Source organism: Bos javanicus, chromosome 7 (genome assembly GCF_032452875.1).
Source record: "Bos javanicus breed banteng chromosome 7, ARS-OSU_banteng_1.0, whole genome shotgun sequence".
Taxonomy (NCBI): domain Eukaryota; kingdom Metazoa; phylum Chordata; class Mammalia; order Artiodactyla; family Bovidae; genus Bos; species Bos javanicus.
The window spans coordinates 57,207,421-57,224,045 of NC_083874.1; the positions used below are offsets into that span (position 1 = coordinate 57,207,421).

Here is a 16,625-nt window from a genome sequence, read left to right on the forward strand (position 1 = left end):
ATAATGTATTTATTTAAAAAGCCACAGTTGTTCTGCTTACAGGTTTGTCTGTCATTTTACCATTTAGAGAAATTAACTTATATGTCCACACTAATAGATATATTTTTTACTGTTGTCAGGAATTGCATAATTGCCTAATTAGCTGTTGAATTACTATCACCCTTACTGAAATTGATAGTAGTGACCAGGAAGGAATGTGTGTATTGTGTGTGTTCTGAAGAAAAACTTTAGGCTGTTGGAACCTTGGAGGAAGAGGACTCTTATTTTCTATAATCACAAGTCCCTGTTTCTGTTTTTTAGTATGTTATCCCTTTCATTTGTAGCAAAAATGATATATGAATGTAAGACTTTATGTCCTTCTGAAATCAGTAGTTCTTTTCTGCTGACAGTTTCCTAATTAGTATAGCAAGGTATTTGAAGTTGAGCATGACATTAGATTCAAGTCAATGATATTACAGGAAGAATATTTTATTTTTGTGGTTAACAGCTAGAAATGGAATATCCTAACTGCTTAGTGTCAGTGTTCATCAGAAGTTAGATCAGAACCACTATGTGATGTTATCTCCATTTTTTAATAGAGAAACTAGAGGAGAAGATTAAAGAGCCAATTAAAGAACCTTCTGAAGAACCTCTGCCAATGGAGACGGAGGAAGAGGATCCTAAAGAAGAGCCAATAAAGGAGATAAAGGAGGTAAAGGGCCATTTCCTACTGACATGAGAGCCAGTGTTGATTGTTGGGTACAGTGTACTGGTAACTGAAAATCTGTTTACTGTTGTTTTAGATAATTGCTGTAAATCTGATCCCTGAAATTTTAGGGTTGTTTGAAATTTGTAATTCAATTTTCCCTTTGAAAATTTCATTAAATTATTTCTTACACGAAACCAAAGCCCCTCTAGAAAGAAAGGCCCCTGGACCAGAGCTGATGTCTCCTCCTGACTTACAAATTGCTACATGTTATAATTTTAAGTACAACTTCATATTTGGGGATTGTTCATTGTATTTTACCTGTCCTCTCTTGCATAGAATAATCTCTGAACAACACTAAAAGAGCTCTGCTTTTGGACATTCTGCTGAGTAAGGAATTTAGCAGAAAAAGAAACAACCTTAAATGAAGAAATCTCCTCTAATATTCTACACCCCTTTCTTTATTTCTACTCCTAAACAGATAGTTAGTGACTCTCTAAGTTAGAAACATCTTCTGATGGGGTCTATATTTCTATGTGAGTGCCTTCTCAGTCATGTCTAACTCTTTGCAACCCCATGGACAGTAGCCCACCAGGCTCCTCTGTCCATGGAATTTTCCAGGCAAGAATATTGGAGTGGGTTGCCGTTTTCCTACTCCTGGGGATCTTCCAGACCCAGGGATTAAACTTGTATCTCCTGCATTGGCAGGAAATTCTTTATCACTGTGCCATCTGGGACGCCAGTGGGTTCTACTGTCATGGAATTCAGCTCTGCCTAAGGGGCAAAGATTTAGAAATTCTGATTCAGAGTCTCCCCTCTGTATAGTAGCAACAGACATTATGTTAGTTTTACTTTAAGGTATTTGCAGTCTTGTGCTTGTGGGATATTCAAGTATAATTTTGTGATATGAATTTAATGGGAGTAATACAATTTCCCATAGGAGCCCAAAGAAGAAGAGATGACTGAGGAAGAAAAAGCTGCCCAGAAGGCAAAGCCAGTAGCTACTACCCCTATTCCTGGTACTCCGTGGTATGTAGGTTACTTAATTAGTAAGTTGTTTTATTTATTTATTTATTGCCATGTTTGATTATTACATTATTACACAATAGGTAGAGAAAGTACTTTAAAAAAAGTATGTGTCAAATACTGAATGTTTTTTGGTTGTTTTATTTTGGATTCTCAAACCTAAAACTCAACTGCGGCAGTATCTTGCTCTTCTCACAGAACTCCCTATTAATATTTACTGATTATAATTATAGATTTGAACCACTGTAAGATCCTGAATCTCCTTTTTTATTTATGAAGTGTTTATTTATTTATGAAGTGTTTTAAAATCGCTTTTATATATATCCTCATAAATGATTATGTTTAGAGAACTTTGTAAAATTACATCTTTTTATCTTAACTTTGAGTAGTCTGTTTTTTCTTTCCTTTTTTTGTTTGGTTCTCTCTCTTCTTCCTCTCCCCACATCAGGACTTTCTTTCCCTATTCTATTTAATCTGTACTCGGTCTACTCATGGCAATGAGTTGGCTTGTTTCTTGAGTCTTGTAATGTGTAAATTCCCCTTCAACTTGGTTTCCTTTTTTCTCCTTGGTTTTATTATTTGTTCTATAGAATCCCACAGTCTGGGTTTTATTACTGTATCCTAGTGGTACTTTTAAATAGAATCCTCCATTCTGAATTTCCTGTAAATTTAGCGGGCAGTTATAGAGATATGATGAAATTTATGCTTGATCTTTTTGGCCAACTAACTGATGATGACCTTTCCCTCAGGATGCATCTAGTTGTCCCTTTTTTGTGTGTGATTTTAGTGGTCATTGCTGATTTGCCTAGATCAGTGGTTTTCAACCAGAAGTAATTTTGGCCTCCTCCCCTCAGCCCCCTCCTCCCTGAAGTGGATATTGGGCAAAGTGTGCAGGCATTTTTGGTTGTCGTAACTGGAAGGCATGTGGTAGGTATAGGCCTGGGTTGCTCCTAAACACCCTACCATATACAGGGCAGCTCCCTGTAAGAATTAATTATTTGGCCCAAATGCCAGTAATGTGGAGTATGAAAAACCTGGCCTTTTGGCATATTTGCTCATTTGCTTTTCCCACAGACAAGACCAGTAGTGTCAGCAACGGTATGATTACTGAAGACGGTTTAAGATTTTTTCTGGTTATTTTCCTACCGAGGTGTGCTAATACAGCTCCAGTGGTATGAGTCGTAAGTGTGGAGTGAGAAGCTGTCAGGACATTTCAGAATTAATAGACTATGGATAAAGAATTCTTGAGTCACCAGGGCTTCCCTGGTGGCTCAGATGGTAAAGAATCCACCTTCAGTGCAGGAGACCTGGGTTCCATCCCTTGGAGGAGGGCATGGCACCCCACTCCAGTATTATTTGCCTGGAGAATCCCCATGGACAGAGGAGCCTGGAGGGCTACAATTCATGGGGTCACAGAGAGTCAGAAACAACTAAGCAGTCAACACATGGACAAAGAATTCTTGTGTCACAAAACTGCCTTGTGCTAATAATATGCATGATAAAGTGAGTAGGGTGAAGTGTACTGATAATCTGCATCATTTAATAGATGAAAAAATAAGACTGGCAGATAGAGGAAGGATAGATGCATGATAAAGAATATATGATAAAATATTAAGTCTAAATCTAGATGGTCAGTATATTATGTTCACTGTTCTAGAGACATTCTTTAAATATTCTGTATATTTAAATTTTTTCATAATATTGAGTAAAAACCTATGGAAATAAACTAAAGAAATGCATCAGCAATTAATCATTAATTGATTAATCAATTATATCAATTAATCAATCATTAATTGATATAAATGTGTAAATAAAAATAAAGTCACCATGCCAGTCTAGGTGAATATGAAATTTCAAATACTGTAAATTCAAAGATAAATTTTTCATAAGTTAAAATCCAACACAGGTTACAAACAAATTGTGAATGGCAAATAAAGGCAGCCTCACTTAGACTTCGTTGTTCAGTTGCTCAGTCATGTCCGACTCTTTGCGACCCCATGGCCTGCAGCAAGCCAGGCTTTCCTGTCCTTCACCACTTATGGGTCTTGCTCAAATGTGTGTGCATTGAGTCGGTGATGCCATCCAACCATCTCGTCCTCTGTCGTCCCTTCTCCTCCTGCCTTCAGTCTTTCCCAGCATCAGGGTCTTTTCCAGTGAGTTGGCTCTTATTAGGTGGCCAAAGTATTGGAGCTTCAGCTTCAGCATCAGTTCTTCCAGTGAAATTCAGGGTTGATTTCCTTTAGATTGGGTTTAGATTGGTTGGATCTCCTTGCAGTCCAGGGTACTCTCAAGAATCTTCTCCAACACCATAGTTCAAAAGCAGCAGTTCTTCAGCGCTCAGCTTTCTTTATGGTCCTGCTCTCACGTTCATACATGACTACTGGAAAAACCGTAGCTTTGACTAGATGGACCTTTGTTGGCAAAGTAATGTCTCTGCTTTTTAATAGGCTGTCAATGTTTGTCATAGCTTTTCTTCCAAGGAACAAGCGTCTTAATTTCATGGCTGCTGTCACCATCTACAGGGATTTTGGGGCCCCCAAAAATAAAGTCTCTCACTGATTCCATTGTTTCCCCATCTATTTGCCATGAAGTAATGGGACCGGATGCCATGATCTTCATTTTTTGAATGTTGAGTTTTAAGCCAACTTTTTCACTCTCCTCTTGCACTTTGATCAAGAGGCTCTTTAGTTCCTCATCGCTTTCTGCCATAAGGGTGGTGTCATCTGCATATCTGAGGTTATTACTGTTTCTCCCAGCAGTCTTTAATTCCAGCTTGTGCTTCATCTAGTCCAATATTTCTCGTGATGTTCTCTGCATATAAATTAAAAAAGCAGGGTGACTGTGTTCAGCCTGGACGTTCTCCTTTCCCAGTTTGGAACCCGTCCGTTATTCCATGTCCGGTTCTAACTGTTGCTTCTTGACCTGCACACAGGTTTCTCAGGAGGCAGGTAAGGTGGTCTGGTATTCCTATCCCACAGTTTGTTGTGATTCACAGTCAGAGGCTTTAGCGTAGCCAATGAAGCAGAAGTAGATGTTTTTCTGCAGTTCTCTTGCTTTTTCTCTGATCCAGCAGATGTTGGCAATTTGATCTCTGGTTCCTCTGCCTTTACGGCATGCTAAATCTTTGTGATGTAGTCTTAGTAACCAATTGGAAAAGTTACAAGTCTCCATGACCTTAAAAGATTTTTGTTTTGTCAAAACATTAAAAACTTTCTTAGAATCAGAAACTAAAGTTTACTGAACCTAGAAAATTTCTAATTTTTGATCCCTCTTTATTCTTAAAAAAAAAAAAAAGTAAAATAAAGTCAAACCTATGCTCTGAAATACCAAGAAAAAAATTCCAGTGTAATTATTCTTGTTGCTAGGACTGTTGTATCAGTGCAATGTTAAGTAGAAAAAATGAATGTCCCTGCCTTATTCTCCATGTAGGGGGAGAAATTCAGTCTTTTACATCAGATATAATAGTAGCTTATATGGTTTTTAAAAAATTTGATAATGTTTTTATCATAAATCTGCATCTTTTGAAATGTTTTTCTCTTACATTCTTTTAATATGGAGAATTACTCTGAATTTTGATTGTTTAACTTTGCATTTCTGTAATAAACCTTAATCATGGTAGATTAATCTCTTTAATGTATTGTTGGATTTGATTTGCTAATATTTTACTGAGTATTTTTGCATCTCTGCTTGTGGCCTCTGAATCCATAAGTTTCTTTTGTAATGTTTTTGTTGGATTTTGGTATTAGGGTTTTGCTGGTTTCAGGAAATGAGTTGGATGGTGACTGGTGATTTCTATTCCTCTATTTACTGAAAAAGTTTGTAAGATAATATTTTTTCATTAAGGTTTTATAGAATTAACAAATCATCCGTGGTCAGAGTTTTTTTGGGGGGAAGAGTTTTCGTAACAATTTAAACTTCTTTAATAGCTATAGGACCATTTTTTTTGCTGTTGTTTCTTCTGTTGTCTTTGGTTAAGTTGTATTTTTCAGGAAATTTGCTTATTTTGTGTAAGTTGAATTTGTTCTAATTATTTTCTTAGTATCCTTTGAATGTTTCTGTTATTATTATTCTCTTAATATTCTTTAAATGTCTATGCTCTGTGGTGATACCCCTTTTTCTTTCCACATAGTGGTGATTTGTTCTCTATTCAGGACCAGTCAAGCCAAAAGTTTGCCTGTTTTCTGGTCTTTCATTAAGACCACAAGTTTTAGGGTGGTTGGGCCCCTCCACTCTTGCCCACTCTTATTTCCTTTTTTCTGATTACTTTGGGTTTACTTTATACTTTTTCTAGCTTCTTTTTCTAGTAATTATGAAATTACTCTTAAGTTATTAGTGTTCTTTTCTTATCATTTAAAGCTTAACATAGTTTCCTTTTAAGCCCTGCTTTAGCACCAGCCTACAAATTTTGATGTGTTGTATTTTCATTGCCATTCAATTTTTATTATAAAATTTACTTTTGATTTTTGTCTTTGACTCACTCATTATTTAGAAGTCTTTTGTTTCAGTTCCTTAATTTGAGTTTTTTCTGTGTATTTCACTTGTACTGATTTAATTGTCCTGTGGTCAGAGAATGCGCTTCCTTTGGTTTTGATACTTTCAAGTTCATTAAGACTTTTTTTAAATTGTTCACCAGGTGGTCTTTCTTGGTACTGTTAGTTTTAGGGTTTGGTTGGTCTGGCAGTTGTTGAGAGAGTTCTGTTAATCTATTGTAATAGTGGAATTGCCTATTTCATCTACTTTTAAGCTCTGTAAACTGGCTTATTATATATGTTTTATAGTTGTTACATGTTCTTGATTGTCTTTTTTTTTTTAATCATTATGAAAAGACCCTATTTCTCTCTCATAATACCCTTTGTCTTGTGCTTTTTCCACCATTTACTTTCAAACTTTCTATAATTTTATGTTTAGTTTGTCTCTTAAAACAGCTTATAGTAGTGTCTTGTGTTTTTACTCACTTTGTCAATTCTTGCTTTTTAAATGGGAGTGTTTAGGCTGTTAACATGAGTGTAACTTTTGGTTGGATTTAAATCTATTATTTGTTTTCTGTCTTCTCTATTTTTGTTCCTCCATTTGCCCTTTACTCCCTTTGTTTGAATTATTTGAACATTTTCTAGCATTCCATTTAATAATTTATCTCTTGGCTTTCGGGTGATATCTCTTTGCATTAATTTTTAGTTTTTCTTGTATTATAATATACCCACTTAACCATCATAGCCTACTTAGAGTTATTATTGTAGCACTTCACATAAAATGTGGGAGCCTTATTTTCATATAGGTTCTTTTTTAACCTTGTACCTACTGACCTTTATGTTACAGTTGTCATATGTATTACTATTACATACATTGAAAACCCCAACATGCATTGTTCATGATTTTTCATACATATTTTGAAGAACTTAAGAGGAAAAAAACCTTTGATATTTTCCATTTCTGTTTTTTTCCCTTCGTTACTAAAGGTCCCGGTGCTTTTTTGTTTGGTAGTTTTTTAGGTATCATTTCCTTTCAGCCCGAAAAACTTTCTTACAGGGTAATTCTGATAGAAATGAAATCTCTTAGTTTCCCTTCATTGAGACTATCTTCTTTTCCTTTGTTCCTGAAGGATGTTTTTGCTCTGTATGGGATTCTAGGTTGGATTTCTTTTTTTTCCCGGACTTTAATGATGTTGTTTTAATGTATTTTTGCCTCTGTGGTTTCTGGTAGGAAATCCACAGTCCCTGGACTTATTTCCCTGTTTGTTTTCTGCCATACTTTTTGTTAGCTGCTCTCGAGGATTTTTCTTTATATTCGATTTCCATCTGTTTATGTTGTGTCTAAAAATGATTTTCTTGAAGTCTGTTCTGTTTGGGGTTCACTGAACTTCCTTAGTATTTATGTCTTCTACGAAAATTGGAGATATCTTTGGGCCATTTTGTCTTTAAATTTTTTCTGCCCCAATATTCTCTTCTGGGATCCCAGTGACATGTCTGTTGGGCATTTTGATATAGTCCCATAGGTTCCTGAAACACCATTCTTTTTTTTTTTTTTTAAACAGTTTCTCTGCTGAGAACCTCTGTCTTCTTTCATTTCAAGTTTTGGCTTATCTTTGTTTTGTTTTTCTTTATCTCATTAAGTGTAATTATAATTGCTGCTGTAAAGTGTTTGATTATTTCAATAATAGAGGCTTTGTCTGATTAATTTTAACATCTAGGTCACCTTGAGCTTGGCAGCTGTTGATTAACTTTGATTATCTGGTCATAAAGACCTGATTTCTCTTAGTTTTAGCTGCCTGTGCTACTATTACTGTGCAACCAGAGGCCTCAGCAGAGGTTTGAGGGTGGGGAAATTTATACCCTTGCTTCTCTAAATTTTGACTCCATATCTGTGTGTTTTTTTTTTTTTTTAAACCTTAGAGAGTTCTTATGTACTTGTTTTTTTCTATATTGTTGCTGAGTTTCTAGTTGTAATTAATAGGAACAGTGGGTTGTGCTGGGCTACAGTGCCATAGCACAATAGGTGCTTTTATTTTTAAATACTTGATACAGTCAGTTATTAAAAGCTTCATAAATAATTGCATTTGAGTTTGTAGTCTGTCTGGTTTGGTAAGAAATAGTAAGTATTATGTAATAGGTCAGATGCTGTGGTGTGTTCTTGAGCTTTAGAGCTGCTTAATAGTATTATTATCTGCTGTTAGGCTCATCTTTTGTGATAGGTCAACATTGAGTGTGCCAGACATGTATGTTCCTGAGCACTCTGAATTCTGATCATCAATGTTTTGCTTTTCCTAGTTTTCTGTTAATATGTTGAGTTGCTGTTTTACTTAACCCATAGCCAGTCACCTCTTCTGTTCTGAAAATCATATTTGGTTCTCTGTAAGAAATGATAATATGAACGTGTCCTTGCCCACCACCACCACCTCCCCTTTTGATTGGATGGCATTAAAAGACCTAACTATAAAATATGTTGCATAACATAAGAAAATGTTTGAATCTATTCCTAGGTGTGTTGTTTGGACTGGTGATGAGAGGGTCTTCTTTTATAATCCTACCACCCGTCTTTCTATGTGGGACCGACCCGATGATCTGATTGGAAGGGCAGATGTTGACAAAATTATTCAAGAGCCCCCTCATAAAAAAGGAATGGAAGAAGTGAAGAAACTAAGTAAGTCTTAAATTAGGATTTATCCTCTAATTTTAATATTCTTTTAACATTTTTATGGAAAATAGGCAGTTTAGAAGTCTTATTTTCAAGAAATATAAGGAAAGGAGTATTTGAGAAATGGAATGTAGACTGCTCTTCTAGATTGAGTTCATATAATTAAAAAATAGAGAATTTGGATAAAATTATGGTTTGTAAAATATTTATTGTATGTATTTTAAAAACACCTTGTTATTTTCAAGGTTGTCAGTTAATCCAAGATACGTTGGTGCTGCTGATGCTTGCTTCATTCTTATTAATAGTACTAAAATGCTCCTCAGTGAGCCTTTCAGCACCTTTTGTGATTAGTGTTACATATTTTGAAATAATTAAGCTGTGCAGAGTATTTTTAAAATACTGTTTATTAAAATTTGGCTAACTAAAACTGCAGTACTTTAAACTTGATGAAATTTAGGGAGGTAAACCTTTTTCCTGGGACTAGAGAGACGCCTGCACCTTATTAAGAGATAATCTTTTAATTCACCTTACCCTCAGACAGCCTTTCAATATATAAGATATATAATAAATATAAATATTTGTATATAATTTTTTTGAAAATTTGACATGGTATTGATTGTGTTTTTTTAAAAACCCTTTATATAGTATAGAAGCATGATAAATGACTCATTTAATACTTTAGTTGAAACAAATCCTAATATATCATTTATAATAATTGAGAAATCTTCATAGATTATATGTATACACATGGTACATTTTCTGCTTGCTAGTGATTTCCAAATTATTGGAACTTGGTCTACCTGGTGCAAAAGGTATAAGGGTTTTATTCATTTATTTGATAAATATTCACTTATTTGATAAATGAATACAATATTCATTTATTTGATAAATTTTATGTTAATAAAAATTTCAGAATGAGTCAAGTTTAATGTAAAGGGAAGATTAATAGAGGAGTTGTAGAATTATCATGATTTGTTTAATGTTTTATAAAGAAGTGTTATAGATATATAGTTAAGGAGTAATTTTATTAAAGAAAAGATTGTGTAATATGTGCATATAAACTATTCATAATTTTTGAAATTTTTTTTGCCAGGGCACCCAACCCCGACAATGCTGTCCATCCAAAAGTGGCAGTTCTCTATGAGTGCAAGTGAGTGAGCTATAAGTTGCAGCTTTAAAAAAATACTGCTGACACAAGTGTTCCAGTAGTGGTTAGCAGAAGGATTCATACCTAAATATTTAAATTGTTGCTTGCTTATTTTTATTCTGACAGTTAAATTAAATTTTCTTATAGTTAAAGAAGAACAAGAATTAATGGAAGAAATGAATGAAGATGAACCTGTTAAAGCCAAAAAACGGAAGTAAGTAATACTTATAGTTTATGTAATTTAGGTAGATTTTTACCCTTAAAAGATGATTAGGCTACAGTCAGTTCATGATTAGGACAGGTAATGTGTGTGTGTTAGGAAGCAGAAGTTACGATTGCTCTCTTTAGGCCTATGACTAAGCCTTGCTTTAGGTTGTAGAAATGGTGTCCCTTCTGTTTCTAGATGTGGGAGAGTTTTGGTTATTTAAATATGTATTATGAAGCCAAATGACATTATTATGATAAATTGTTTTTAGAAATTCATTACACCTGAATTTTATAAAAAAAAGTTTCCTTCCTAATGTAGACCCCAACAGATACCGTTCCCAAAACCTGATAAATGTAGACCCAGACTTCCCTCTCTTTTTATATACTTGTCACTGCACTTAGTCCTTGTATCCGTGGTCATTACTTGTTGAAGAGGGAACCCTTGAGGCTATTATTATTAGAAAGTGCTCTGAGAGAGAGAGAGTGGTATAAACGGAAGCCTTAGTTTGACCAGTGTGCAGTAAAATATGAATGTTACTAATTATGGGGGGTGAATGGGTGGGGTAGAAGGTGTTTGTATATGAGTGGGGGAGGCATGGGACCATTATTTAGCAGCAAGAAGGAAAGTTTGAGGACATTATTATGGATTGGTTTATCATAGTCCTTATCTGAGGACAGATTGAATGCAGCCAAATTATGGCAAAGAAATCAGTAAGACAACCCCTGTTAAGGGTGTTTCTTTTTTAAAAAAAGTTTCTTTATTGGCAACAGTGTTAAAGAAATTAAGATATTAAAGTGTGACTCATAATTGACCACAGTAACAACAGCTGTTTGAAATTTTACAGTTGACTTTTTAGTTCTTGACCAAATGTATTTTTTATTAGTTGTAATCAACTGAATTTGTGTTCTAATAAGAATTTGTGTTAATTATTATAAATGACTGTATTCATTCTGTTTATGTACCATGATTTTGGATGTTCCTACAATGTTAAACTTTTAGGTTGTTTTTAATTGTTTGTTCTTATAGACAACTCTGTAAGGTTTTTAACTGCTTTTATCAGGAGAATGTCAAAGAAGTCCTTTATGTGGATTGCCCGAGCTTCTCTATTTAGGTACAAAGCTAAAAGCCTGTTTTTCCTGGCTTAGTTTTTCTTTTATTTCTTTTATTGAGATAGATAGTGATAGTTTGTATTGTGACATTTTCATTTAGTATAATTCTGTAAAGGTTATTTGTTTTCATTAGTTGTATTTCTTGTCTTTTAACTCTTTATATAAATAGTTCTTAAATAAATTATTATAAGAGGGTATATTGTTTGGCAAATTGCTTTTACCTGTTTGTTTTGTGCATATCTTAGGTCACAGACTATCTCGCTAAGTTCCTGCAGGTCACGGATTATATCTTCTATTTTTGATTCATTCCCTAAATTGCTAAATACCTCTCACCATATTTGTGGGGTAGCCTTAGTTCCATTTAAATCTCCTGGGCTACCTTCATTTCCCTATATAGCATGATTTTGAATTTCCTAATGTTCTGTTTTTCTAATTCCCTTAAGTTTATGCAGGAAATATGAACCAATTTTATTTGTATACAAAGCAGATCGAATTTAAGATGGAAGATCTGCTTTAACATACCTGAATATTACTGAATTACTTTTTTTGATTATTCACATGAATGGGCCTTCTTCATAGGGCAGATGTTTGAGAGGTGACTTAATTTCATGTTCACAATCTCACCTGAGTACTGTACAACAGCAGGGTTGCCCTTAGCCCTGAGGTGCATTTTTGGAGAAACAAGAAGTAGTTTAGTCATTGATGAACAGTTCTAATTCCACCTAACTACTCCGGGGCCTATGTTGCTCTCTGGGACCTGTCCTTCAACTTAAATCTCAACTTATCACCCAGAAAGTGAGTAAAAAAAATGTCAGGTAGGTAAGGTATATATCTCACATAATCCACTTGGCCAAATCTGCAGATATTTTATTTTCAAAATAAATATTTGAGATTAGTAAGACTTTTACCAATTTTTGTTAGATTAAAAATCGTATGCATTTATAATGTAAAAGCATTTTGGAAAATACTGTTTTTCCTATATCATTTCAAAAACTAAAAATTATATTCTATGCTGTTTGATTCTAACACTTAGAGTTTATTGCATTATTGGATAAGTTTTGTTTTTAAGTAAGGTCGTTTATTTTGTGTATCAAGTAGTATCAGGGAGAGACAGCATATTAAAGGTATTTTTCTTTCCTAACAATGTAGCCACTGTAACATCGTTAGAAGCTCATTGTAACTTTATTATTATAATGAAAGTTGCTTATCCCTTAGAGTTGATTTGAAAAGCTCAGTATAATTTGTTTTTGCCAAAAATATTCTGCTCAGTAGTGAGTCTTGAATATTCCAGTGATTTTAAGATTTTAGTAAGATTATATATTAATATTTTGTCAGTTGATGCCTGCATTTTCTTTTTTATAGGAGAGACGATAATAAAGACATTGATTCAGAGAAAGAAGCTGCCATGGAAGCTGAAATTAAAGCTGCCCGAGAAAGGGCCATTGTCCCTCTGGAGGCCCGAATGAAGCAGTTCAAGGACATGCTGCTAGAGAGAGGGGTCAGAAAACAATCTTTGGGGGAGATATTTCTGTTTTGTATAAGTAATATAAATATGTCTTGCTAAAAGGTCAAATCTAAGGTTAGTGCTCATGTCGTGGGGGCGGGATAAGGGAAGCCTGTCAAATCACTGTGCTCTTTTTCAGATAGCCATTTTCTTGGCTAATTATATTATGTTTTAACTAAATGCCATTTTATTATCCTTTTAAGTACAAATAACATTTAACATTTATTGGGTCATTAAATTTTGGTGAGTAATATGACGAGTATTAACATTACAGAATGACGGACTACTCGGGATAGGTAAGGTAAATGTGATTCTTTTAATATCTACAGAATGGCTTTTGGTTAAAGGAGTACTGGTACTTTATGATATTACTATTAATGAAGCTTAATTGAGAAGGGATTTCAACCTTTTGATTATATTCACAGATTCATTTGAGTAAGTAAAATTGTTCAACTTTACATCACAACATTGTTCACAAGATTAGAGCAAGCTTGGGAAATCAAAATGCAAATCTTCAAGGCTTTTTCTGATGTACTGATTTTTAAAATGTCACACAGTAGTAGTTATTTTAATGAGTAATTAAGTGTGTTACTTCTATATAATATAGAAATGTTCAGAGCCAATTAGTGTGGAAATTTGCTTTTGCCTAGCCTCCCACTGCTTGTCATTTATTAGTGATGGAAACTGCAGTATGGTTTTTATTATGTGTCCTTTTTAAGTAGACGTCCCATAGATTTCAAGCAAAAATTGTATGACCTTTCAGTTTTTAGAGCCAACTTAATTTATGAGGCAATACATTTTTTTATTTTAAAGGTGTCTGCTTTTTCAACATGGGAGAAGGAGTTGCACAAGATAGTTTTTGATCCTCGGTACTTATTGCTCAATCCTAAAGAGAGAAAACAGGTAAAATGAAAATAACAGTAAGAAATGTATATCCCTTGCCAGCATAACTTTTAAATTGAACCGTTTCATACCTTAGTGACCCTCTGTGTAGACATTTCTGCCTCAGAAATACTTGGATATTTTTGCCATTATGGACATGGCTTTTGCCTCATGAACATTTTGTCCTTACGTTTCATATATACTGATGTTACACAAAGGTTTCAAAATCAGCTCATGTACATTTATTAATTTTTACTGGGCAATTCTTACAAACTGATAGTTCCAGTGTTTGACCCTTCCCAATTATTATGTGTCAGTGTATACATATATATGTCTGTATTGTAGATAGACAAGATTCAGCATGTTTTATCTCACACGCTCTACATATACATCTGTTAAGTGGCAGCTGTTAGGATGTCTTTTCATAATTAACTTAATGGGTACTTCAGGTCTCTACTGAACTAGAATTATAAGAACTAGAGTTGCCTTATTACTGAGCTGCTGTTTATTCCCATTGTGATTCAGTGATATATATTTCATGGTGAATGCTTCCTCTAAAGTATTGCACACTGCGAACTTTTCTGAATTACCTGGACCACCCTGACACTGATCTGTGTAAAACATTGAGTATGTTGAACCATTTGCTATAGTGCTGTTGAGGTACACAATTGCATTTGGTAGAAGTAGTGTTCATCTTCCATATTTATAATTTAATGGTTGAAATAATTTAGGTCTAATCATAGACTTTTTATGAAAAGAGGAAGTTTACACTATGTCAGAAATGTATTTGAGACTTGAAACAGGAAGACATGACTTTCCATATGTATTTACACCTGTATTTCATGCACAGTAGTCTTTTTTATTTTAAACGCTTTGTGTGTGATGGTCTCATTTTCACTCATTTGATGGCCCTATCAGAACCTGTAAATTAGCCTTGATTTTTTAGTTTTCCCCACTGTGCATTTCAAGTCTTATCAGCACGATCTACCTCCAAAACCTTTTCTAAATCCAACCTCTTATTTACCATTTCCCTCACTAAACCCTAATTCAAAATACTCTGATTGTGGTGCCTAACTGAACTCCTTGCCTCCTCCATTCTTTCTGTCCTCTGTAGTCAAGTTCTTATTCCACACAGCAGCCAGACTAATCTTAAAATTTAAATGACAAATTAAGGCAGTATTCTGTTGCTTGAAAAATGTGCACTGCTTACTGTTTTAGTTAGAATAAAATTTTCATGGCTGTAAGATTCTCTATATACTCATATCTGCATACTTCTCAAGACTCTTATGTTCATTTATTCACTGACACTGATATGCCTTGGCCAGTACTGGAATATTCTGATGCTTACTAGTCCCTCTTCCTGGAGTGTTCTTCCCCCAGGTGTTGGCATAGCTTACTAAATCATTTATGTTCAGATACTTGCCCAGATGCCTTCTGATTAACCTCTTTGCCTTCATTACTCTCAGTAGCACTCAGAACTCTCATCTAAAATTATTTTACCATCTGTCTTTTCCTACCACAACCTGGGGACTTTCATGTTTGAGAGTTTGCTTAGATGTCTTTGTAGACCCTGACTGCTAATGTTTAAGAACAAGGCACTAAAATGCTCTTTGGGCTCTCTTAGCATCTGGGTGGGCTCTTATGAGTTTTGGCTTTACTGTAGAACAGTGGTTCTCAACCAGGGTTTTTTTTAACACTGGAGGACATCTTAGTTTGCCCCAGTGAGGGAGGGCTGCTGGCATCTGTTGGCCAGAGATGCTTCTGAACATGGTCTGGTCAGTGCTGAGGTTGAAAACTGCCTTTCTGTGGGATGATTTCAGCTGGTTTATTGAGATCCTCTAGAGCAGGTCATTTTTAAGCTGGTGAGATCCTGGATAAGGACTGTGTCTTGATAACGTATGTTTTCTCAATCTAGTACGCCTCAATCCTAATTTATGTTCTCGCAGTCCAGAGACGATTTTGCCTTTTAGAGGAAGGGTCAGCAAAATTTTAACATAAAGGATTAGATAATAAATACTTTAGGTTTTGTGGGCTATGTGGTCTCTGTCATAATTGGTAACTCTGCTGTTGTAATGTGAGAACACCTGTAGATTTATGTAAAGGAATGAGTAGACACTGAAATTTGAATTTCATTTAATTTTATGTGTAATTAAGTTTTCAATTTTTCCCCCACCTTTAAAAATATCAGAACTCTTCTGTATAGAAACAGGCAGCAGGCCAGATTTGGCCAACAGATTGTGATTTGCTAACCCTTGCTTTCTAAAATCACTCCTTGCCTTTTACTGAGTTTCAAAAGTGCCCCAGATACATAAAGTTGGCAAGGGGGATCTAGTGATTAAACTGCTTTTTCAAAATCTTTGTTATAGCTGTACTGTGTCCTTACTTCATGGGTGTCTGGTGCTGTCAATTCTCGAGCTAGTGAAGGAGTCTCTGATTTTAAAAACTGGTTTCTTGGTTTCCTGACTGCTGGTTTAGAGTCAGCTTTCTCTTGTCTGCCAAATCCTTTATTGCCTCTCTATGTGCTTTTCTTTTTTTCTTCCATATGCTTTCCAAGTTCCCAGAGTTGCTGTTTCTTTTCCCCCATTTCTCTGTTCTTATTGATTTGTAACTTTAAAAAGGAGATCCTCTATCGTCATTTTATTGTTTCAAGAAAGCAGGAAATAGATATGTATGTTCAGTTCATAATCTTGACTGTACATTATTAAATGGAGAAAAATACATAGAATATATGTATTCTATGTATATACATACATATATATATGTATGCATGATTATATTTTGGTGAAAATAATTATATCTTAAAGAGAAGCACAGAAATAAAATTCCAGTGTAGATTCCATCCATATTGTTAATGTTTTTTCTAAAAGGGATTTGTGAAGACTGTGATTTCTCTTTAACTGTTTATATTGCTTAAAATTTTAAAAATAAACCTG

The 16,625-nt window shown here is 34.6% G+C and overlaps 1 protein-coding gene across 14 annotated transcripts in view; it reads left to right on the plus strand.

The window, feature by feature from the left end:
* The window catches only part of TCERG1 (transcription elongation regulator 1), a 51,743-nt gene that overhangs the window by 20,240 nt on the left and 14,878 nt on the right, over window positions 1-16,625 (plus strand). For 8 of the 14 annotated variants that reach the window (XR_009737618.1, XM_061423872.1, XM_061423874.1 and 5 more), the window contains 8 exons: window positions 579-691; window positions 1,626-1,714; window positions 8,688-8,848; window positions 9,936-9,992; window positions 10,137-10,203; window positions 11,258-11,308; window positions 12,669-12,804; window positions 13,624-13,713. Coding sequence is in view for 13 of the 14 variants with exons in the window: in XM_061423872.1 (XP_061279856.1) it covers window positions 579-691; window positions 1,626-1,714; window positions 8,688-8,848; window positions 9,936-9,992; window positions 10,137-10,203; window positions 11,258-11,308; window positions 12,669-12,804; window positions 13,624-13,713 (764 nt within the window). In the remaining variant the exon portion in view is untranslated. The remainder of the gene's footprint in view (window positions 1-578; window positions 692-1,625; window positions 1,715-8,687; window positions 8,849-9,935; window positions 9,993-10,136; window positions 10,204-11,257; window positions 11,309-12,668; window positions 12,805-13,623; window positions 13,714-16,625) is intronic. The other 6 variants (XM_061423873.1, XM_061423876.1, XM_061423878.1 and 3 more) reach the window with 1 other exon arrangement.